The 24,121-nt window shown below is 41.5% G+C and overlaps 1 protein-coding gene across 2 annotated transcripts in view; it reads right to left on the minus strand.

Annotated features, from left to right (window-relative positions):
* Positions 1-24,121, minus strand: part of LOC126267265 (glutamate receptor 1-like) — a 1,125,091-nt gene that overhangs the window by 242,100 nt on the left and 858,870 nt on the right. For both annotated transcript variants that reach the window (XM_049972331.1, XM_049972330.1), the window contains exons 8-9: positions 17,691-17,870; positions 4,004-4,111 (exon numbers count right to left, since the gene is read on the minus strand). In XM_049972331.1, the coding sequence (XP_049828288.1) occupies positions 4,004-4,111; positions 17,691-17,870 (288 nt within the window). The remainder of the gene's footprint in view (positions 1-4,003; positions 4,112-17,690; positions 17,871-24,121) is intronic.

Consider the following 24,121-nt stretch of genomic DNA (forward strand, 5'->3'; position numbering starts at 1 on the left):
GTTGTTGTGGTCTTCAGTCCTGAGACTGGTTTGATGCAGCTCTCCATGCCACTCTATCCTGTGCAAGCCTTTTTACCTCCCAGTACCTACTACAACCTACATCCTTCTGAATCTGCTTAGTGTAGTCATCTCTTGGTCTCCCTCTACGATTTTTACCCTCCACGCTGCCCTTCAACACTAAATTGGTGATCCCTTGATACCTCAGAACATGTCCTACCAACCGATCTTCTCCCCAATCCTATTCAATACTTCCTCATTAGTTATGTGATCTACGTATCTGATCTTCAGCATTCTTCTGTAGCACCACATTTCGAAAGTTTCTATTCTCTTCTTGTCCAAACTATTTATCGTCCATGTTTCACTTCCATACATGGCTACACTCCATGCAAATACTTTCAGAAATGACTTCCTCACACTTAAATCAATACGCAATGTTAACAAACTTCTCTTCTTCAGAAACGCTTTCCCTGCCATTGCTAGTCTACATTTTATATCCTCTCTACTTCGCCCATCATCAGTTATTTTGCTCCCCAAATAGCAAAAATCCTTTACTACTTTAAGTGTCTCATTTCCTAATTTAATTCCCTCAGCATCGCCCGATTTAATTCGACTACATTCCATTATCCTCGTTCTGCTTTTGTTGATGTTCATCTTATATTCTCCTTTCAAGACACTTTCCATTTCATTCAACTGATCCTCCAATTCCTTTGCTGTCTCTGACAGAATTACAATGTCATCGGCGAACCACAAAATTTTTATTTCTTCTCCATTGACTTTAATACCTACTCAGATATTTTCTGTTGTTTCCTTTACTGCTTGCTCAATATACAGATTGAATAACATCGGGGATAGGCTACAACCCTGTCTCACTCCCTTACCAACCACCGCCTCCCTTTCAAGCACTTCGACACTTATAACTGCCATCTGGTTTCTGTACAAATTGTAAATAGCCTTTCGCTCCCTGTATTTTACCCCCGCCACCTTTAGAATTTGAAAGAGAGTATTCCAGTCAACATTGTCAAAAGCTTTCTCTAAGTCTACAAATGCTAGAAACGTAGGTTTGCCTTTCCTTAATCTTTTTTCTAAGATTAGTCGTAAGGTCAGTATTGCCTCATGTGTTCCAGTATTTCTACGGAATCCAAACTGATCTTTTCCGAGGTCGGCTTCTACTAGTTTTTCCATTCGTCTGTAAAGAATTCATTTTAGTATTTTGCAGCTGTTGGCTTATTAAACTGATTGTTTGGTGATTTTCACATCTGTCAACACCTGCTTTCTTTGGGTTTGGAGTTATTATATTCTTCTTGAAGTCTGAGGGTATTTCGCCCGTTTCATACACCTTGCCTACCAGATGGTAGAGTTTTGTCAGGACTGGCTCTCCCAAGGCCGTCAGTAGTTCTAATGGAATGTTGTCTACTCCGGGGGCCTTGTTTCGACTCAGGTCTTTCAGTGCTCTGTCAAACTCTTCACGCAGTATCGTATCTCCCATTTCGTCTTCATCTACATCCTCTTTCATTTCCATAATATTGTCCTCAAGCACGTCTCCCTTGTATAAACCTTCTATATACTCCTCCCTCCTTTCTGCTTTCCCTTCTTTGCTTAGAACTGGGTTTCCATTTGAGCTCTTGATATTGATACAAGTAGTTCTCTTTTCTCCAAAGGTCTCTTTAATTTTCCTGTAGGCAGTATCTATCTTACCCCTAGTGAGATAAGCCTCTACGTCCTTACATTTGTCCTCTAGCCATCCCTGCTTAGCCATTTTGCACTTCCTGTCATTTTGAGACGTTTGTATTCCTTTTGCCTGTTTCATGTTCTGTAATTTTGTATTTTCTCCTTTCATCAATTGAATTCAGTATGCCGGCCACGTGGTCTAACGTTTCAGGCGCTCAGTCCGGAACCGCGGGACTGCTACGGTCGCAGATTCGAATCCTGCCTCGGGCATGGATGTGTGTGATGTTCTTAGGTTAGTTAGGTTTAAGTAGTACTAAGTTATAGGGGACTGATGACCACAGATGTTAAGTCCCGTAGTGCTCAAAGCCATTTGAACCATTTTTGAAATTCAGTATCTCTTCTGTTACCCAAGGATTTCTACTAGCGCTCGTCTTTTTACCTACTTCATCCTCTGCTGCCTTCACTACTTCATCCCTCAAAGCTATCCATTCTTCTTCTACAGTATTTCTTTCCCCCATTCCTGTCAATTTTTCCCTTATGCTCTCCCTGAAACTCTGTACAACCTCTGGTTTTTTCAGTTTATCCAGGTCCCATCTCCTTCAATTTCCACCTTTTTGCAGTTTCTTCAGTTTTAATCTACAGGTCATAACCAATAGATTGTGGTCAGAGTAGTCCACATCTGCCCCTGGAAATGTCTTACAATTTAAAACCTGGTTCCTAAATCTCTGTCATACCATTATATAATCTATCTGATACCTTTTAGTATCTCCAGGGTTCTTCCATGTATACAACCTTCTTTCATGATTCTTAAACCAAGTGTTAGGTATGATTAAGTTTTGCTCTGTGCAAAATTCTACGAGGCGGCTTCCTCTTTCATTTCTTAGCCCCAATCCATATTCACCTACTACGTTTCCTTCTCTCCCTTTTCCTACCCTCAAATTCCAGTCACCCATGACTATTAAATTTTCGTCTTCCTTCACTATCTGAAAAATTTCTTTTATTTCATCATACATTTCTTCAATTTCTTTGTCATCTGCAGAGCTACTTGGCATATAAACTTGTACACTGTAGTAGGTGTGGGCTTCGCATCTACCTTGGCCACAATAAAGCGTTCACTATGCTGTTTGTAGTAGCTTACCCGCATTCCTATTTTCCTATTCATTATTAAACCTACTCCCGAATTACCCCTAATTGCTTTTGTATTTATAACTCTGTATTTGCCTGACCAAAAGTCTTGTTCATCCTGCCACCGAACTTCACTAATTCCCACTATATCTAACTTTAACCTATCCATTTCCCTTTTTAAATGTTCTAACCTACCTGCCCGATTAAGGGATCTGACATTCCACGCTCCGATCCGTAGAACGCCAGTTTTCTTTCTCCTGATAACGACGTCCTCTTGAGTAGTCCCCGCCCGGAGATTCAAATGGGGGACTATTTTACCTCTGGAATATTTTACCCAAGAGGACGCCATCATCATTTAATCATATAGTAAAGATGCATGCCCTCGGGAAAAATTACGGCCGTAGTTTCCCCTTGCTTTCAGCAACTCGCAGTACCAGCACAGCAAAGCCGTTTTGGTTAGTGTTACAAGGCCAGATCAGTCAATCATCCAGACTGTTGCCCCTGCAACCACTGAAAAGGCTGCTGCCCCTCTTCAGGAACCACACGTTTGTCTGGCCTCTCAACAGTTACCGCTCTGTTGTGGTTGCACCTACGGTACGGCTATCTGTATCGTTGAGGCACGCAAGCCTCCCCACAAACGGCAAGGTCCATGGTTCATAGGGCGGGGGGGGGGGGGGGGGGGAGGGATGTAACGTTATACTGTAATAAAATCTACATCTGTATTTTGAGTAATTGCATGAGGTAACATCTGCTTAAAGAAATGTTAACGTCAAGGCGACCAGTGGGGGGAACCTCTCGGTTCCGTTCACAAACGTGACGCAGGAAATAGCGGAGGCTACCTGACTATGTCAACAGAAATTCTGCGTCCACATCCCCGCTAACAGTTTCCAGTTGAGGCGATTGGAGGAGGAAAAGAATCAGTTTTCTTCTCTGTGAATCGCTCCAAACTTGTCTAACTGGAATTCAGTGGTAAGCCATTCTTTAACTGCAGTGCATAGTACAAGGTATAGTACGAGGCAGGGGTAGGCATTGTTATACTTAACACTGGAGATGTGTATCACTTTTCAGAAACTGCAACGAGAAATTGGTCGTCATCGGTGCACGGAAGGAACAGTAACGTCACATTTATGTTGCAAATAGCTAAATCCTAAACTAGTTTCACAATTTTTTTAGCGTGAACAAGACACCCACCTGAGTGCCGGTTTCTTACCTTGACCATGGCGCTGTTGACAGTCATCTCGACGACGTGCAGAGTGTAGTTTCGGCGACGGCCATCCTCGCTGAAGCGGATGTCTCCAGTGAGGCCCTCGATTTCTACCTGAGCAGAAGCAGCGTTAGTTTTCGGAAAATGAAGACAGTCACAATTACAGGAAGGAGGGGAATATCATGATTCAACGTCGCGTATACGAGGCAGTGATTAGAAGTGGAGCACCAAGTTCACGATTTATGGATATCACGGAAATCTTAAATTAGATTAACCGTATGGTGATTTGAACCGTGCGCTTTCTGACTACAAATCCATTGTCAGGACCACTGAGCCATCTCTCTCAGTAGGGCGCCGTAAACAAATACCTTCGGTAAAAAAATAAACTACCATGTGATGAAGATTATTGTAAAAATAAATTCCAAAAACTATTAAAATATTTTAATAACGAGTTAAATAGTAGAACTGATCTTCAAATGAGTTATGTAGAAATTTCATACGCCGAGAACACACAAATAAATTAATGTTAACGTTGTGGAATCCAGTTTTTAACAGTCTCAAGTTTATTAAAACCCATCTTTAGATCGGAAATAAGCTGTGTATTCATTGGTGTGCGGAGAAATTTATGCAAAAGCCGGGGGAGGGGGGCGTGGGGGGGTAAGGTTATCTAATTGTCACTTTTTGATACGGCTGATGTATTGAGTTTGAGAACCTATAGTGCTCCAAAAGCTGAAAGTGACAGGAATTATAAAGGAAGCGGGAGAGATCAGAGTAAACTGCAATGATTTTAACAGCGTCTTGTTGGGGCCTGGTGACGGTCTATGGGTATCACGCGATGGCAGAGGTGGATGGTTGACCTTTTTTAAGGGAAGTTTTATATAACCTAATTTAACATGAGGAAAGTGCGTCTGAAACGTGTGCCGAAAAATCTCACAGTCGAACAAAAAGATGCTGGTGAAAAGGTTTGTACTGACACTTTAAATACCACTGAAAATGATCGTGGCTTCTTGGCGCTTGGTTTTTTCACTTATGGTCTAAAAGCTAAGCTCCTGTCTATGGACTGGAAAGACTCAACTTCACCGAAAGCGAATAAAGCTGCTTTGAGCAAATCACAATTTAAAACGATTACGCTTGTTTCTTTTCTTTCGATATTCATGGTACTGAGTATCTTCACTGGGTTCCTGAAGGTCAAATTATTAATCATCATTGCTATCTTGAAGTTCTTGCTCGACTCTGTGAGCAAATAAGAAAGAAAAAAGAGCTGAACTGTGGAAGAACAAGTCATGGGTTATCGGTTCTGCATCCAGACAACGCAATTCACCACGCAGAATTACGAAGTAGAGTAACCTAATATTACAGTGTCGACCTAACTCCCCTGACCTAGCTCCATGTGAGTATTATTTATTCATCAAGGTAAAATCAGCTGTAAATGGAATAATATTTCAGTCCGTTGAAAATGTGAAAGAAAAAGCAGCGCGCGTCATCGAGGAGCTCACAGAGGAATCCTTCCAGCACTATCGGCGGAAAATTCACATGGAGCGTTGCAGGAATGGATAATACGAGTATATTCGTGGTGACAGTTACTAAATATGTATCATTTTCTAATAAAATGTTTTCCGCATTAATCTTGTTTTATTTTACAGCCACACGACGTGTATGCAAACATGTTTGATACGAGGTGAAATATCATACACTCATTTGCGACACTAGTTCTTTCCGCAGCCGTGGAACCAATGCATCGTAAAGTATGGAGATTTGATTAATAAAAAATAGATAAAGGTTAAGATAGTGGTTTGAATGCTCCACATTGTTGTTGTGGTCTTCAGTCCTGGGACTGGTTTGATGCAGCTCTCCATGCTACTCTATCCTGTGCAAGCTTCTTCATCTCCCAGTACCTACTGCAACCTACATCCTTCTGAATCTGCTTAGTGTATTCAACTCTTGGTCTGCTTCTACGATTTTTACGCTCTACGCTGCCCTCCAATACTAAATTGGTGATCCCTTGATGTCGCAGAACAAATTCTACCAACAGATCCCCTCTCCTAGTCAAGTTGTGTCATAAACTCCTCTTCTCCCCAATCCTATTCAATACTTCCTCATTAGTTATGTGATCTACGTATCTGATCTTCAGCATTCTTCTGTAGCACCACATTTCGAAAGTTTCTATTCTCTTCTTGTCCAAACTATTTATCGTCCATGTTTAACTTCCATACATGGCTACACTCCATACAAATACTTTCAGAAACGACTTCCTCACACTTAAATCTATACTCGATGTTAACAAATTTCTCTTCTTAGAAACGCTTTCCTTGCCATTGCTCCTCTCTACTTCGCCCATCATCAGTTATTTTGCTCCCCAAATAGCAAAACCCATTTACTACTTTCAGCGTCTCATTTCCTAATCTAATTCCTGCAGCATCACGCGATTTAATTCGACTACATTCCATTATTCTCGTTTTGCTTTTGTTGATGTTCATCTTATATCCTCCTTCCAGGACCCTGTCCATTCCTTTCAACTGCCCTTCCAAGTCCTTTGCTGTGTCTGACAGAATTACAATGTCATCTGCGAACCTCAAAATTTTTATTTCTTCTCCATGGGTTTTAATTCCTACTCCGAATTTTTCTTTTGTTTTATTTACTTCTTACTAAATATACAGATTGAATAAGATCGGGGAGAGGCTACAATAATGTCTCACTCCCTTCCCAACCTCTGCCTCCCTTTCATGCACTTCGACTCTTATAACTAACTGCCATCTGGTTTCTGTACAAATTGTAAATAGCCTTTCGCTCCCTGTATTTTACCCCTACCACCTTTAGAATTTGAAAGAGAGTATTCCAGACAACATTGTCAAAAACTTTCTCTAAGTCTACAAATGCTAGAAACGTAGGTTTGCCTTTCCTTAATCTTTCTTCTAAGATTAGTCGTAAGGTCAGTATTGCCCCGTGTGTTCCAGTATTTCTACGGAATCCAAACTGATGTTCCCCGAGGTCGGCTTCGACCAGTTGTTCCATTACTCTGTAAAGACTTCGTGTAGTATTTTGCAGCAGTGGCATATTAAACTGATAGTTCGGCAATTTTCACATCAGTCAACACCTGCTTTCTTTGGGATTGGAATTATTATATTCTTCTTGAAGGCTGAGGGTATTTCGCCTGTCTTATACTTCTTGCCCACTAGATGGTATAGTTTATTTAGGCCTGGCTCTCCCAAGGCTGTCAGTAGTTCTAATGGAATGTGTCTAATCCTGGAGCTTTGTTTCGTCTTAGGTCTTTCAGTGCTCTGTCAAACAGTTCACGCAGTATCATATCTCCTATTTCATCTTCATCTACATTCTCTTCCATTTGTATAATATTGTCCTCAAGAACATGGCCCTTGTATGGACCCTCGATATTCTCCTTCCACATATCTGCTTTCCCTTCTTTGTTTAGGACTGGGTTTCCATCTGAGTTCTTGATGTTGATACAAGTGGTTCTCTTTTCTCCAAAGGTCTCTTTAATTTTCGTGTATGCAGTATCTATCTTACCCCTAGTGAGATAAGTCTCTACATATTAATGGACTGAGATCCGCCTCGATTGCGAAAAAACACCTAGTGTTTACCTAGGTTTCGGCGTAGATAACTACACCTTCTTCAGAACAATAAACTCAAAAGTGTCTATAAAGACCTTTGTCAATAATTAAAAGCTCAGCATAGCTATATATTTATAAAAGAAAAAGATCTCAGTCCATTAATATATTAACAAACGATTGCTGACGCGCTGCAATGTTGAAGGTTCTTAAGCCTCTTCATTCTTACATTTGTCCTCTAGCCATCCCTGCTTACCCATTTTAGACTTCCTGTCGATCTCATTCTTGAAACGTTTGTATTCCTTTGCCCCACATATTCAACACAAATTCTCCCCCCCCCCCCCCTCCGCTCCCTTAACCTGAGTACAACGTACAGAACGCCCATAAAACCACGTCAAACTGTCAGAAAAAAATTCTTCGGGATGTCGGCTTGAATGACGGCTGTGCTATGAAAACGTTGGCCCTTCACGCGAATTTCTGATCTTTTATAGTATGTTCTTATTAATAATACCAAGTCTCGTCATCCGTGATGATTTTTTCTAGGAAGGCAAAATCAGCGTTTTGCATTCAATAAAGTCGCGCTTAGCGTCCACTAGTCGTTTTCATTGCTCGGGTGTCATGGCGAGCGGAACAAACTCTGTGCACACTTTTTTGTTCTTCAAAATATTCTGGAGCATATTTTGAACACCAGATTTATAGACGATGGTCCATTGCATCTTGTGACACAACAACGTTAACACACTACGGCTACGCGTCCATTTAACCTAGCACTGTCTGCTCACAATTAACTGGTCGAATGCACATCTGTTGTTTACAGCTCTTAGTTCAAGCTGCTAGCGTTGTTACAGCACTGGCATCGCTTATATGCCACGAATAAACTCACTCTCGGAACCTTTTCGGCAGACGGCATATATCCTAACAGTTGTATCATTATTTGCTGTGTTTTTGCAATAGGGGTACTGTCCCTTTTTGTAATCACGCTGCTGAGGACCGGAAAAATTCGTGACGCCTTCACAGACAGAGCGGCGCCGAGTGTCAGGTCGTTAACCGTGTATGTGCCGACAAGCCGTCGCCTCACGGAAAAGAGACTGCGCATTGCCTCGAGCGAGTACGTGAAGTGTAAAACTGCTGTTGTATAATTTATCTAACAACAAAATGATTGTTATGTTTGGTGTAATGTGGCCGAGATGTTCATGTTATAAGTCCTTTTTAATCAATGTTAAAGTCGATAGAAAGGCGGTAATATTTTCTGAGTAGGTTAATATTGCAGAGCGAAGTTCCGACGAGCGATTTATCTATATTTTCGTCTTCCTGATAGTTACGAAAGGGCTTGAGGAATGTTTTGACTGAAGTTAAACTATAATCTTTCACTGAAATATGTGATCACGTCTTTATTTCATGACAAGTTGTTAGTCCTACAGAGAATTTTCGGAACGTGTTACATACTGTATATACATTTTGTGCCAACCTTAGGCGGAGTTTCAATTTCACTTTCAGCAGCATACGTCGGAGAAGTTAATTACTGTCGTCATCCCTGCAACGCTCCTGCGGTATTTCTCCCTCGTATTGGAAAAAGCTAAATTTTCAATGCCGTTAATATTTAATTTCGTGGAGAGATTACTGAGCTTCCTCGTCAACGAAGAGGATTCTGAGTTATGCGGTCTATCGTCGCACGGTCACTAATTAACACGTAACATCGCCTGAGTGGCTCCCTGTTAGACAGAACGTGAGCACCATAGAGGGCGATGGTCACCTTAGAGGTACTATTATGGAGTGACGCACTTCATACGAAGCTGTGACTTGAGAATGTCACATGCCGAAACCTCGATTGTGAACAAACGCGTTTAATAACGGTCCTGGAGGAAAATGTTGTCGTTTCTTAAGTTACAGTCTGATGTGAAACTGTGCGTTATTAACAAGGCATGACTCTTGTCTCCAATATTTGTCGATAATTGCTTGCAGGCCGTTTTACATAGCTGTGAGTGTTGCGGTAATCCTTGTCGGGACTTTGGACAGTCCGCGTTGATATACCAATAAATCGGTTAGCTTCATTCACATTGTGGTGATGAGCACGTCCGAACGCCACAGCTCCTTTCAGCTGTCTGTCATCTCTCCTGCTCAACCCATCTTACAGCGCTGAATCCATACAACCGACTGTGACTGTCAGACACACCACTTAACTGCTATGGGTTATGTTTGCGGTGGAGGATTATGTGTCGACCTGGATCTAGTTTTGCGTCATCTAAGCCGTCCAAAAGCGACGAGTGCGCATTTTTGAGGGAGTAACTGAAGCAAGGGAAATTTATAAAACTGACGTGATATGTGCTTAAGAGGAGCCAACTGGAGTAGGAATGAAAGGGAAAGTTTTATTTTTTCACACGGTAATTGGACTACGAGCGAACGCCATCTAAGATCTTTTGTGAAGGCGTGTAGTTCTCCACTTGAACGGAACCAACGACCCAACGACCCCTACTGCGTAGCTTTCATGCTACGCAGCTGAGACCGCGGGCTCCGTTGCCCATGCACCATTCCGTGAACATGGGGCCTCGTGATCTTTTGTGCAAATGACAGCACTATTCAACTCCTAAAATTTGAAATCTGAGACGTTATTATCGCGAACAGTTTTTGAGGGCAGTCGGGCGCAGCCTGGCTTGGACAGAAGCCACGCTTCATGGGAAGTCGCAGCCTGCACTGCCCGTGCTAGAAGCGCCGGAGCAGATTTCGCTATTAATTGGTAATTGACCGTTTCTGCTGCGCGTAGCTGTTGCTTGCTTACGCAGTGGAGGGATTTTGTCAGATTTGTATGTGCATACAATGGAAGCAATATTCTTATCTTTGATGTAACCAGAAATGTGGTTATTGATTAAAGACATTGTAGAATAATTAAAGTTTTTGCTAATCAAACTGTCCAAGCAATAAAAAAGGGGCTGAGTAAAGTTTGTCAGTGCATGAATCGTCACTTTTCAGAATATAGTACATTAAAACTGATTGCTTTTATCGCCGCTTAAGGCTGTTTGACTAAATGTCTCCTGATCATTTAATTTTTATAAAAAAGAAAAACGGGAGTTGTGCCCATGTATTGCACTCTGCATGGTTAACAGTATTTCTTTTGAATTGTTTTACCTTTTGGTGGATGCAGAATATTCATGCAGCTGCAAGAGGAGATAAACTGTCTGTTGCTTGCAGTAGCATTACAGTGCAATTGTTAGGAGATGTTAGAGAATAGTTTCAGAATCACTTTCAGATACAGGTGAATTGATTTTTCATGATTTATAGAAAGAGTTCTTTTTTCTCTATCAGTATACTGATATGCCCGATAGCAGAAAGTTCCAGAAAATGTTTGAATGCTGAGATAATGGAATAAGGATTTTTATAAGACAAGTTGTACGGCTGTATATCAGATTTAATGACAAATATAATAATGTTTCACTAGAGAGCTAAGTAATTTTTAGGGATAAAGTATAGATAACGGTAATATTGTCAGAGTCAGAGCTTTACACGTTTCCGTACGTCTGTTGTCATAATCATAAATTTTGACAGTAAAACTTTCAAACTATTACACATCACAATGGAAACAAGAAATTTCAAAAGAAAAAAAAGTGTTATAGGTAAAAATGATGTTAATGATAAAAGAAGATAGGGCAGATTCAGTAGTAGCCTAGATATCCCTTCAGTTGCGCTGCTCAGGAAGGAGCACCACGAATCCGACATTCATGTGCAGTGCCTCCCAAGGTCACTAACTACGTCATATTAATATTCTAGGTAAAAAAAAAAGTTCAAATGTGTGTGAAGTCTTATGGGACTTAACTGCTAAGGTCATCAGTCCCTAAGCTTACACACTACTTAACCTAAATTGTCCTAAGGACAAACACACACACCCATGCCCGAGGGAGGACTCGAACCTTCGCCGGGACCAGCCGCACAGTCCAAGACTGCAGCGCCTAAGACCGCTCGGCTAATCCCGCGCGGCAATTCTAAGTTCAACATGGTGTTTGTATACTATATGGGAAAGGATTACTATTGATGTTGTTGTATATGTTTTTTCGTATTCTTATTATAACTTACGTTGCGTCCTAAACAACTATGTAATTATAATAAAGGTTTAGCATGGCGTCTGGTACAATAACCAGCCATGATTATATGATTATAACAGCCTCTGTGATTTAATCTATATTTAACGTTCGTATATTTGAAAACTGACACCATTCCACCAGACCATGTTTTAAAATATTTTGTTTGAACTACTAGTTTCGAGCATCTATAGTAAGAGATGTGGATACATCATTTTCGGTCCAAATCACACTATTTACACTTGAAAATATGAGTGTTATGACATACGTTGTTACTTAATATGGACCAGATACATTACTTTTTCACTTTCTATCCCTCATCTCTGGAAATAAATGATATTACAATTCCTCCCCTCATTGCTGCGACTGAAGGTTCTCACAAAACGTACTCAAAGCTACTGCAGCTGCAGTGTCAAGTGTACTACCCAATCATGGTATTATTGAGCTTGATCTCGCGTGGCCGTTACCAGGACACGAGGTGACGTTACAGTAAACAAATACGGTGGTGACTAAGGAAAACATATCGTACTGTGAATCCTTCACGTCAGTTGTGCATATGCTATCACGTGGTTTAGCGTGTAGCCGTGAAATGCTGTCTGTAACGCAGTACGATCTTATCCATAATCATGAAAAGCTCAGTGAGTGAAAAACAGAGATGTCGCTAAAAGTGAACACGTACAGATGAAAAAGAGCTTAATTTGAAATCGTACACTTTTTCCAGGGAGAAAAAAGCAAAATGAAGAAATAATATTTCTACAGAAAGCAAGCTTGTAGGTGTCAAAAAAGGTAGGGACGTTGGAAAGAACAGTAGAAGACATTTTGAAAGATATCAAGAAGGCAGAAGGAACCGATGAAAAGTTAAAACTCTATAAAACAAAGGCGCTCTAGGGAAGTAGACCTATAGGTCAGTGGCCGTCAATCTTTTTGCTCAAGTGCAAAATCTGACATTGTGGGGAGGCACCGAGAGCCGGATAAATACCGATCTTATGATTAACTCGTAACCTAAAAATACTGTGACACTGTAACTGCCTGATGTGTTGTTGTGTTGTCTGTGTTAGCGAATGATTAACTGATTAATTACAGTAACTTTATTTAAATCCATTATGCAATATAAGACCGAATCACAATGTTTACTAAATGTTTTGAATGTCATTTTTCTTCTACTGATTGCGCTGGATCACAACAGCGGTAATTTAATTCCAAATTCATTGCTACAAATACGCACCATATTTAGTAGTGACAATCTCTGTAATGCGGGTTAACGAATACTTAATTCCGTTTGAAATTTTTACCGCAGTAGCCGATGTGTGTAAGGCACAGAGGCCCATGTGTTATCAGCTCGGGAAGACAATCAGTCAATCAATCTGTCTGTCACGTCCCTGAACTCCGCAGTGGTCACACTACTTACACCTCTGTCGCTGAGGTAAACTGTCAACTTTACTTAGCTCATGGACAGACTCACCAAAGTTCATTAAAAGAAAGTACATCTTGAAACGGTACTGTCCCTGTAAGTATTTTTTTTGTTACTGTACAGGAAAACTACACTCCTAAGAAGCTATTAACTTTACTTGACGTGTTTATATTCGGCCGTTTGTTACTAGATGGATGTTATTTTGAAATATGGTTAAGAACTACTTGATTCGGATCACATGCAGCCCGCTGGCCGCAGTTTGACGACCACTGCTCTAGGTGACGTTGATAAAGCATTTATTCGAGAAAATTTTTGTAGCATTATGGGCAGAAGAACTAAATGTCTGCGTCGAGGGAGCTGCTTATATTATCAAAAACAGAGAAATTTTGAGGATGCGGGAGAACATTTTATAAAAATGGGATTTTGGTTCAAACACTGCAAAAATAATAACGCCCTCCCAACAGAATGTTCCGACATTGTTGCAAAGCGCGCGGAATATCTGATAGCAATCAGAAATAATGAAAAGAGGTGAATTAAACCAGTGCTACTCATAGTCGGAACGTGGATATATAAGCACTACGCCATGAAAAAGTGCACTACAGGCCAAGGAGCTGTTGTCCACGTTGGAAGAACAACGGGTTTCGTATAGGGAGCCTAGCTAATTTATGGTTCGAAACGGAATCCAAATTTATCACGGTAATATCGACAGGGATAATTATCTCAAGTTCCCATCTGGCAGTACTTTTGTTCTTGATAAATCACCGCATCATACTGTTCTGTCATATAAATTTGCCATTACTGCCACCCGCAAACTGGACATAGTTAAATGACTCATTCGAAATAAAATCTGTTTCGAACCGAGATTAGCAAATGTCAGCTCTTACAGTTCGTGAGTTACAATAAGCCAATACCTGGTTTGAAAGCAGAAGCTGTTTTAAGTGCTTCCAGCACACTACTATTGCTTAAGCCCTATAGAGCTAATATGGAACACAACGAAACAAAAAATTGCAGGATAAAAGCTTCTACCATTAACTTAAGTAACCTAAAACAAATAACCGAAGATATCTAAGATCACTCATATTATTGTTTAAAAGATTGTGAACATTTAAAAGCAACTGAAACTGAATATTGTCGCAGAGGTGGGTTAATGGAACAAAGAACGAATAATTTAATAATCAATGTTCGTCTGGAGAGTAAAGATAAATATGAACCACATGCCGAAAGACAGCGATTTGGAAACAGATACGGTGGGTGATAATGGGACAGATTCCAGTGAGAAAGATACAACAGATGAAGAATATGCGATCCACTCCTTTTACCAAGGACTAGCCACTTCGTAACTCTAATCATCAAGGTTATTGCATTTCTCATTGCACGACTGTAATTGTACCGTCCTTCCACCTTTCCGCGACCCCGCTGACACAGATAAGACGTCAGTAGCGCCCCAATCCCAGCTGCAATAACACTGTCGCCGACTGGTATAAGCGGTGAAGAAAAATTCACGCACTCGGATTTCGCAGCGCGATTTCTGACGTACTAGCAATAATAATAATAATAAAAGTATCTCTCACAAAATTTCGCCCTTGCGCATATTTCGGGCACTGAATGAACGTTAAGGATTGACAATCTGTCAACACAGTCATCAGATGTAGGCTACGTTAACTACCTCTGTCAGCTAACACAGCAAAGCTGAACAGTTGATGGAGTGCGTAATGTTTTGGTTTAGCATGCAGCAGGTCGACTGTTCGATTCTGGATCGAGGCTTATTTGTTTTTATTCGCTAAATGTAGTCTGCGTGCTCTGCTTTCTGGCGTCTTAATCGTCGTATAACGATTAAAGTGGGTCTTCTACAACACATTTTCGCGCACGTACTACAAAGACAGAAATGGAAGCAAAATTGTTTTCATTGGTCAGCTTTAAAAGAAGCCTTTCGCACATCGTGGACGCGTATTGTTTCGCGCCACTTCATCTACTAGATTCCAAACCTGTTTTCTGTATACCCTCCCTCAATGGTCCCATAGAAATTATTTGCAAAGCGTGCCGCTAGCCCTACTGTTGACGTAAGTCACAAACTAAATGTAAGAACGTGGCCAGAATAATAGCTAGTATTAATCGATGGGACCACTGGGAGAGGTTACACACAAAACAAGTTGGAATCTAGTAGATGCGGTCATGCGAAACAATTCATATCCATGACTTGCAGAAAGTTTCTTTAAAAGCTGAAAATGAAAACGACTGTATTTACATTTCTGCGTTCGTAGTACGTAACTGCTAATGTTTTGTAGAAGACCCACTACAATCGCTCTATGATGATTAAGACGCCAGGTAGTGTACCACGCAGACTACTTTTAGCAGATAAAAACGAATTAACCTCGATCCAGAATTCAAAACGATATCTCCTGTTAGCTCACGACTGCTACCGCCTGACAGAGATAGTTGCCAGATTGGCAATATTTAACGTCCATTTACTGCCCGAAATATGCGTAGATCGAAATTTTGTGAGAGACATTTTTGTACTGCTAGTATGTGAGCAATCGCGCTGCTGAGTCCGAATGCACGAATTTTTCTTAACCCTGTGTATTCTGATTTGTAGTAAACATTACAAGAAGATGGTCTCTAACGACTATTTTGTGTACAAATATGTAAAAAATAAAGCACTCCGTCTTCAGGACACAAGTGACAAGCGGCCCATCGACCATTCGACCGCCGTTTCATCCTCAGGAGAGGATGCGGATAGGAGGGGCGTGTGGTCAGCACACTCCTCTGCCGGTCGTTACGACGGTTTTCTTTGACCGATGCCGCTATTATTCGGTCGAGTAGCTCCTCAGTTGGCATCACGAGGCTGAGTGCACCCCGAGCACAAATATGTAAGGTAAGCGATTTTTAATGAACCGACAACCTTGTATCCACATCCCTTAGTATAAATATACCGGGTGATTATAAATAAGTTAAACATTCAAACCGCTGTAGAAGTAAGACAACTGGTTTGAATATTATCGCATAAGGGCGAAAACGTATGGCAGAATAAAAATAAATAGTTACAAAATGTAGCAATAGATGGCGCTGTAAGCATCAGAGTTTAATAGTGGTCGACTACAAATGCCAAATGAATCATACAACAATGCCTAAGGAGTACGTTTAACGTTAAACAAGTTGTACTACTCAATGTGCATGGGTGTACAGGTGCGATACTGTTAGCTACATATCCACTATATCACAACGGATAGGAAGAACCTGTTTGTAATTGTCCCGAAACAAAAAAACTACATAAAAAGCATCACTCACATAGGTTATTAATTGTCCTGCGACTAAAAACCGAATAAAAAGCACATCGTTTTCTCACTGTCCTGATGTAAAAAAAAACCACATAAAAGCATCAATCAAAATGCAATCAGATTATTAGTTTCCGTGTGACTATTCGTCGTTTTCCGCAACAAGTTGAAATCGAGAAACGGTATGTTCCACAACTGATCGAAGTGTTTCCGGGGTCACGTTCAGAATGGGTTGCGCAGTTCACACCTTCAACGCAGCTAAGTTTGCAATTGGAACACTAAAGACAATATCTTTCAGATAGCCCCAGAGCCTTAAGTCACAAGGATTAAAATCGCGTGAACGGGACGGCCAAGCTGTAGGGAAATGGCTGATAATTGTAGCATTTCCGAAATGGTGCTTCAGCAGCTGCTTAACTGGATTTGCAATGTGTGGAGGTGCACCATCTTGCATAAAGATGATCCATCCACACGTCCACGCTGTTGGAGGGCTTGAATGACGTTGTTGCGCAAAAGACAGTCATAGCGCTTACCAGTGACGGTACAGGTAACAGGACCGGAAGCACCTGCCTACTCGAAAAAATATGGCCCTATGATAAATGATGCATTAAACCCGCACCACACAGTGATCTTCTCGGGATGAAGTGGTACTGGTTAATTTGCGTGTGTATTTTCCGTTGCCCATATTCGACAATTCTGTGTATTGACATATCCTCTCAGTTGTAAGTGGGCTTCATCTGTCTAATAAAACCTTCCACGGCCAATCATCCACTTGGAATTTGACGTCATTTGACCAGTGGTGTTATTTCTACAGCGCTTTAAAAGTTTAACTTTAATTATAATCACCCTACACAAAACGTGCTGCCCTTCTTTGAACTTTGTCGATACATTCCGTTAACCTTGTCTGATAATTATCCCACACTACACAGTAGTGATTATAATCACCTTGTACCTGAGAATGGACAGCATTGGAAACTAGTAATGCAAAGAAAATATCTCAAAGCACATGCTGGTGGAATGATGCAATTTTCTGATTGATTAAGGCTGCTGGGCCCACCTAGACGAAAATGTTTTTTTTTGTATTTCGACGTCTACATGTTCTCCTTCGTGTGGTACGTCCACTGCGTCGGTGCTGGAGGAGCCTGTTGTACAGACTTCCTCATCTAGACTAATCCAGTCGTGTGTTTGACGTCTACTACAATGCCTGTAAGGTTTCATTTGCTTATAAACAGTGTGTTTCGTCTTGGAGATGTGGTCTGTTAGTTCATTTAGTTGTCCTCATTTGTGAGAATCCCTGACTGTGTTTGCAGCAGGAAAAGTGCTGCGAGTAGTGCAGCAGGTGAAGGGGTAGGGAGCAGACAGGGCGGAGGGAGGGCTGACCTTGCGCAGCAGGCGGGCGATCTTCTCGCCGTGCTCCCAGTGGGTGACGAAGCCGCCGCCCAGGTTGCACTCGACGGCGGGCGCCGCGCCGCGCCGCAGCAGCTCCTGCTTCTTCCGCACCAGCCGGCTGAACGCCTCCACCAGCGCGAACACCGCGTCGTACATCAGCGCCGCCGGGGCCTGGCGCAGGACACGAGCGCTCATCACCATCGAGGCGTACACTATTGTAACAAACTTGCACGCTTCCTCATTAATTCCGGCACCACTCGTTGGGTCACAGGATCATGAATGTTTGTTGATCTGTAGTACTTGGGTGAGTTGGGTAGCTCTGCGTTACTCAGTTTATTCTCAAGTACATTGATGGCCATAACCTTTTCAATACCATCAAGGCACCATTCACAAAATGTAAATGCCATGACGGCACTTAGGTAATAAAACGGTCCTGATTTTTATGCAGTGGTCGAATGGACAGAAACCTTACATTTCGTCCGAACCTGCGGAGTACATTTCCAAGGCGGATCGTAGCTTCTTTCTGTGCCCGATTCACACACTGGCTCGCTACCGAGCCGTAAAATTCTGTTTACACGTGCTTCCGCGCTGTGGTGTGACGTCTCATGTTTTGAATACGCGAGTGCAATTGGCCGTTGGCGATTGCCGTCGTCCGCTGTTGCTATCGCCCCATGGTGGAAGACTCAACGTGTCTTCTTCGGCAACGGGATACAAACGTCATACAATTTCACGCCGCACTCCTTCCCACTGAAAATCCTGAGATGTTTTACAATCTTTATGACCTCTCTATATAGGCTTGCATGGTATCTATTTATGACTACCAGTGCTTGAGTTCTCCCAAACAGCGTGTGGTGATCTGACTGTAAAGCATGTTCCGAAAGAGCCGGTCTGTCAATCTCCCGCCTTCTGCAGTTGCTCTCGTGCTCCTCTAGTCCTATTTTGACCTTTTTGTAGTACCCCACGTGCACCTCTCCTATAAATTTCTGCGTTTTCCAGAAATGTGCGAGCATTCTGCCCAATTTTAGGTGATCTTGTATGTTCAGGTTGGGTTTGTAAATCACAACGATGTTCTATATTTTCAAGATTTCTGATATGCGGTCAGTAACGTGCTTAATGAAAGACAGGATAACTTTATATCCCATGGGCACTTCTGCATCACTATGACTTCTGCGCGGTGGTTTGAACACTCTTTATACGCCAGCGGACGAATAACCATCCTTGAGCTATGCATTTGTGAGATGTTTTCATTTCGCATCAAGTACCTCCGGTTTGCACATGTTACTTCTTCTATCCACCAACGTTTTTATGGTGCTTCGCTTTTGTTGTGGGTGGTCGTTCCAATCCCAGGGGTCATAACAAGACTTGTGCGAGTGTTTTCGGTAAACTGTGTGGCGTATTCGACCGTCTACTTTCTTGAGAAGTAACATATCAACAAAATTTAATACGCGGAACGAAGCGTAAGTGTAATTTTTCTGCAGTCAGTAGGAAGCCAGGGTGTGAATCTGACATTCAAAGAAACTACGATCCCCATTGAAATGTCTTCCGTAGATGGGGACGACATGTTGGGTTTAAATATGAAATACATTCGACCATTGCATAATAGTTGGTACATTTTTATAACTGTCACATTTTCCGCAGTGAAAGTTTAAATTTTACAATCGTGGATTACCATTTCAGGGCAACCGCATAAAAATGGTACGATTCATACCATCTAGATTCTGTGTACAGCATGAACAAAAATTTGCACACTTGAGAGCCACAGCGCGACTCCTTGCATACTAACGGTACTATAATTCCTCTTACAAAATTTCGTCTTGTGCATATTTTCGAAAGAAAATAGGGGTCACAGAAAGGCAGTTGCGCATCACTAATCGCGTGTACGGAAAGTATCTTTATTCAGAACTGATAGCAATACTGCCCAGTTAGTGAAGTCTGCTTTCAGGAACGGTCCCTGATGTACATCTTGTGTGCACTGCGGCCGTCGTCACCTTTGCGAGGTGACTGGTAGCGGGCTTGCGGGTACAGTAATCACAGTTTACTTGAGACTCAGTTATATAGAAAGAATACCTAGAACTGACGCTTCCATCCAAATTTCTCTAGACGGAAATCTTTGAAATTTGTGTCTCGAAACAAATCTACCGCCTCGGGACTTCTGCTCAATTAATGATCTCTACGATACCGCCTATATTTTAGCCCAACTTGATTTGATTTCGTTACGTAAACTACGTATTCTCAATCTATGGACGTTCATAGAGTTCTAAGTATGTCACATACGACATTCCTTTCAATATATTTTTAATATTTATATGTCGGTTTGCCTACATATATAGATTATCCACCATGAAAATTAGTGGACGCGTTATTAACCACAAATGCATTGAAATTAATCCTACATCATTTAGAATATTTTTTTCACTTTCATACACAAACAAAATATTTGTTTCTATATATATATATATATATATAGTTATTTTACAATCGATATGAAATCAATGTTTTTAAGTAAGATTAAATTTATGATTCCATGTTTAGAAATTCTGGAACCTTTTTAATTTGATGTTATAGTCAAATTCTTTGTATACAGATGTAAACGCTTAGAAAGTAAAATGTATTCGAAATTGGCTAGATAATCTAAGGATCGGAAGACATTTGAATTCTGTTTTGACTTACGGAATGGCCTCGAAGAGTATTCTACATGTATACGATCTATACTATGGTTCTTTTGAGTGAAGTACGGCAGTTCAGTTCAGTATTGTGGCAGTTCATTTCACATCATTTCAATGGAGAAAATGTCTTTGGAATTCTCGATGAATTTGAAACTTTTATGTTTGGTATTGATCTATGATGTTTTTGAAAAACTTTGAAATGCCATAAGAAAGGGTTTATAAACTGAAAATGTTAGTTTAAAGCTATGGAACTCTCTGACGGTTTATTTATGACATACTCTGGACGGTGGAATTGCATATTACGTCGTAAATTGTGCCTTGAAGCTGAATGCAGCCTGAAAAGCTAAATACAATTTCTAAACTAATGTTTGGTTTCACCTACCTTAACCTAGGAAACCATCGCTTAAGTAATGATGAAAATTAACTAGCAATGTTATTCCAGAATGAGAAAAGCAAAGGTCCCGAGTTCGAGTCCCGGTTCGGCATACAGCCTGCCAGGAAGTTTCATATCAGCGCACACTCCGCTGCAGAGTGAAGATCTCATTCTGGAAACATCCGCCAGGCTGTGGCTAAGCCATGTCTCCGTAATATCCTTTCTTTCAGGAGTGTTAGTTCTGAAAGGTTCGCAGGGGAGCTTCCGTAAAGTTTGGAAGGTAGAAGACAAGGTACTGGCAGAAGTAAAGCTGTGAGGACGGGGCGTGAGTCGTGCTTGGGTAGCTAAGTTGGTAGACCACTTGCTGGCGAAAGGCAAAGGTCCCGAGTTCGAGTCTCGATCGGGCACACAATTTTAATCTGCCAGGAAGTTTCAGCATTGTTCTTATTAATAAAATGCATTAGAATTGAAATAGTGCAATATTTAAGGCTGCCAAGGTAACTACTTGAAGATATCATAGGACTACATCTCTTGATTGTGAACCTGTACAATGTGTCTTAAATTGAAAAATCTGAAATATTGCGACAGAGTTCTCGGAACCTGCAATATCTTCGTCGACCACACATGGCAGGCCGTTCGCCGCTCACAGCTATGCGGCAGACGGCAATTCTAAACCTCCCGCCAGAGAGTCGCCTGCCAGACCGCTCTTTCATCTCTCGCTGTTTCCGATGCTGGGGCGAAACGCGAGACGTCAGCAGAGGGCTTGCAATTCGTACGACCTCACTGCCTGCGACTCTGATTGGCCGGTGCGTCTTTTTGAACCAACCATACTCTAAGACCTGACCCAAATTCAGTGAGTGTGTGTGTGTGTGTGTGTGTGTGTGTGAATTCTTAAGGGATCAAACTGCTCAGGTCATCGATCCCTAGACTTACACACTACTTAAAAAACTAACTTACGCTAAGAAAAACACACACACCAATGCCAGAAGGAGAACTCGAACCTCCTGCTGGAGGGGCCACGTAATCCGTTACATGGCGCCTCAAACCAAGTTGCCACTGCGCGCGGCGATTCAGTGACATTTTAGACTGCTGTCAACCTCAGTACGGAAGTCTGCAGTGAGGAGTCGATGTATCATGATGTTACTAACCATTTCCGCTCGTTAGTGTCTTATCAGAATGTATCAGCATTCAAAACTATTGTTTCTATAAAGAATATAAATCTCATTGCATACAACGTAGCCTTCTAGAAGAACTCACAACACTTCGATGTTATGTAAATATCTATTTTTAAGTGTACATCAATATTTATTATAAAAATGGACGTGTGTGTGTGTGTGTGTGTGTGTGTGTGTGTGTGTGTGTGTGTGTGTGTCAGATTTCAAGAAAACTTAGTACACATAGCCCTTATTGTCAGGCAACACACGCTCTTGGGATAAGAACCACCTACCCGCCGCAATTCACGAGATATAGCGTAATAATCATTGGTATGTGTGAAAAACTGCTGCGTCAAGCATGATGTTTAAGTTTATTACTTCTGTGCTACTAAGTCTATTAGCAATAAATTTCGCATACAGTATCCATATTCGATGCCGAATGCAGCTACAAACCACAGATAATGCAAGAGGTAAGGCGTAATAATCACTGATATGCATGAAAAACTGTCATATTGTACATGAAGTATAAACATATAACTTCTTTGTTACTAACCCAGTTCGCAACACAGTTTGGAGGCTGTGTGCAAATATAGTGCTGAATGAGCCTACAAAATTATATCATTGTATGCCGTGCCGAGCAGGAGATATAGTGCCATAGGAACTGAGACGTGTGGATAAATGCTGCATAGTGAATGATGTTTAATAGATTTATTATTTACTACCAAAACACTCCTACACTCGACTCAATTTAACAAAATCCCTCACACATTGCTGCGTTGTTGACAGCTTTCAACTTCAAAGAGCAAACGGCTGTAGGCGAAAACAATAGCCATCTATAGAGCTGTGAAGAGAGAGTTACAAAATCGCGTTGTAAATACGAGAAACAGCTTCGCCCAGTATACAGGAAAACTTTTTCTTTTTTTTCCTTCTGACTGGGCTGATGCGGCCCGCCACAAATTCCTCTCCTGTGCCAACCTGTTCAGGTCAGAGTAGCACTTGCAACCAATGTCCTCAATTATTTGCTGAATATCTTCCAGACTCTGTCTTTCTCTACAGTTTTTGCCCTCTACAGCTCCCTGTAGTACCATGGAAGTCATTTCCGGATGTCTTATCACATTTCCTATCATCCCATCCCTTCTCCTTCTCAGTATTTTCCGCATATCCTTTTCCTCTCCGTTTCTGTGCAGAACCTGCTCATTTCTTATCTTACCTAAAATGAAAAACTTAACTCCGTCCGCATATGCCTTGGAAGGGCCAACGGTACCTACCGGCCGCCGTGTCATCCTCAGCCCACACGCGTCCCTGGTGCGGATATGGAGGGTCGTGTGCTCAGCACACCACTCTCCGTGCTGTAAGCCAGTTCACGAGACCGGAGACGCTATTTCTCAGTCAAGTAGCTCCTCAGTTTGCCTCACAAGGGTTGAGTGCACCCAGCTTGCGAACAGCGCTCGGCAGAACGGATTGTCACCAAGTGCTAGCCCAGCCCGATAGCGCTCAACTTCGGTGATCTGACTGGATGTTACCACTGCGGCAAGGTCCTTGGCTCTTACCTTATCAGTTCACCTAATTTTCATCATTCGTCTGTAGCTACACATCTCAAATGATTCGATTCTCTTCTACCCCGGTTTTCCCACAACCCATGTTTCACTACCGTACAATGCTGTGCTCCATACAGGAATACCAAGTTTCTTAATTTGTATAGTGTACTTACATACTTGTACATTATTCGCTTTTGTTTCTACGACTGTTTTGTAATTTCAAAGATGTTTTCACGAATGCACAGAAATGATTTTTTTCGATATTACTCTACAAACAGAATTCACTTTTTGATTTCTTTTCTAACAGAAAATGGGAAAAATGAATACCTGTGCAACGGTGGGTTTATCAGGTGCTATTGTATATGACATATTAACATGCCACTTTTATCATATAGCTCTGATTGTCTTATTACTCACATCAATCACAATTTTTTACTACTGTAGCGTCAAATTGAAGTTCAATTATTGCAATGGAGATGTGGACAAACTTGTGTAACACATGGGGACTTGATACACAGACTATCACAATATTTGACCTCCCCTTTAAATATCGGCTGAACTGATCAACGCAGCTATAGTACCTTATGGAAAGGTGATTATTAATTTTTCCGGAACATAATCGAGAGCGTATTAGCGCCACGTGCTAAGCGGAACACGGCAGTTGAAAGTTGACCTCCAAAAAACATATACC

This window comes from Schistocerca gregaria, chromosome 4 (genome assembly GCF_023897955.1).
Source record: "Schistocerca gregaria isolate iqSchGreg1 chromosome 4, iqSchGreg1.2, whole genome shotgun sequence".
NCBI lineage: Eukaryota > Metazoa > Arthropoda > Insecta > Orthoptera > Acrididae > Schistocerca > Schistocerca gregaria.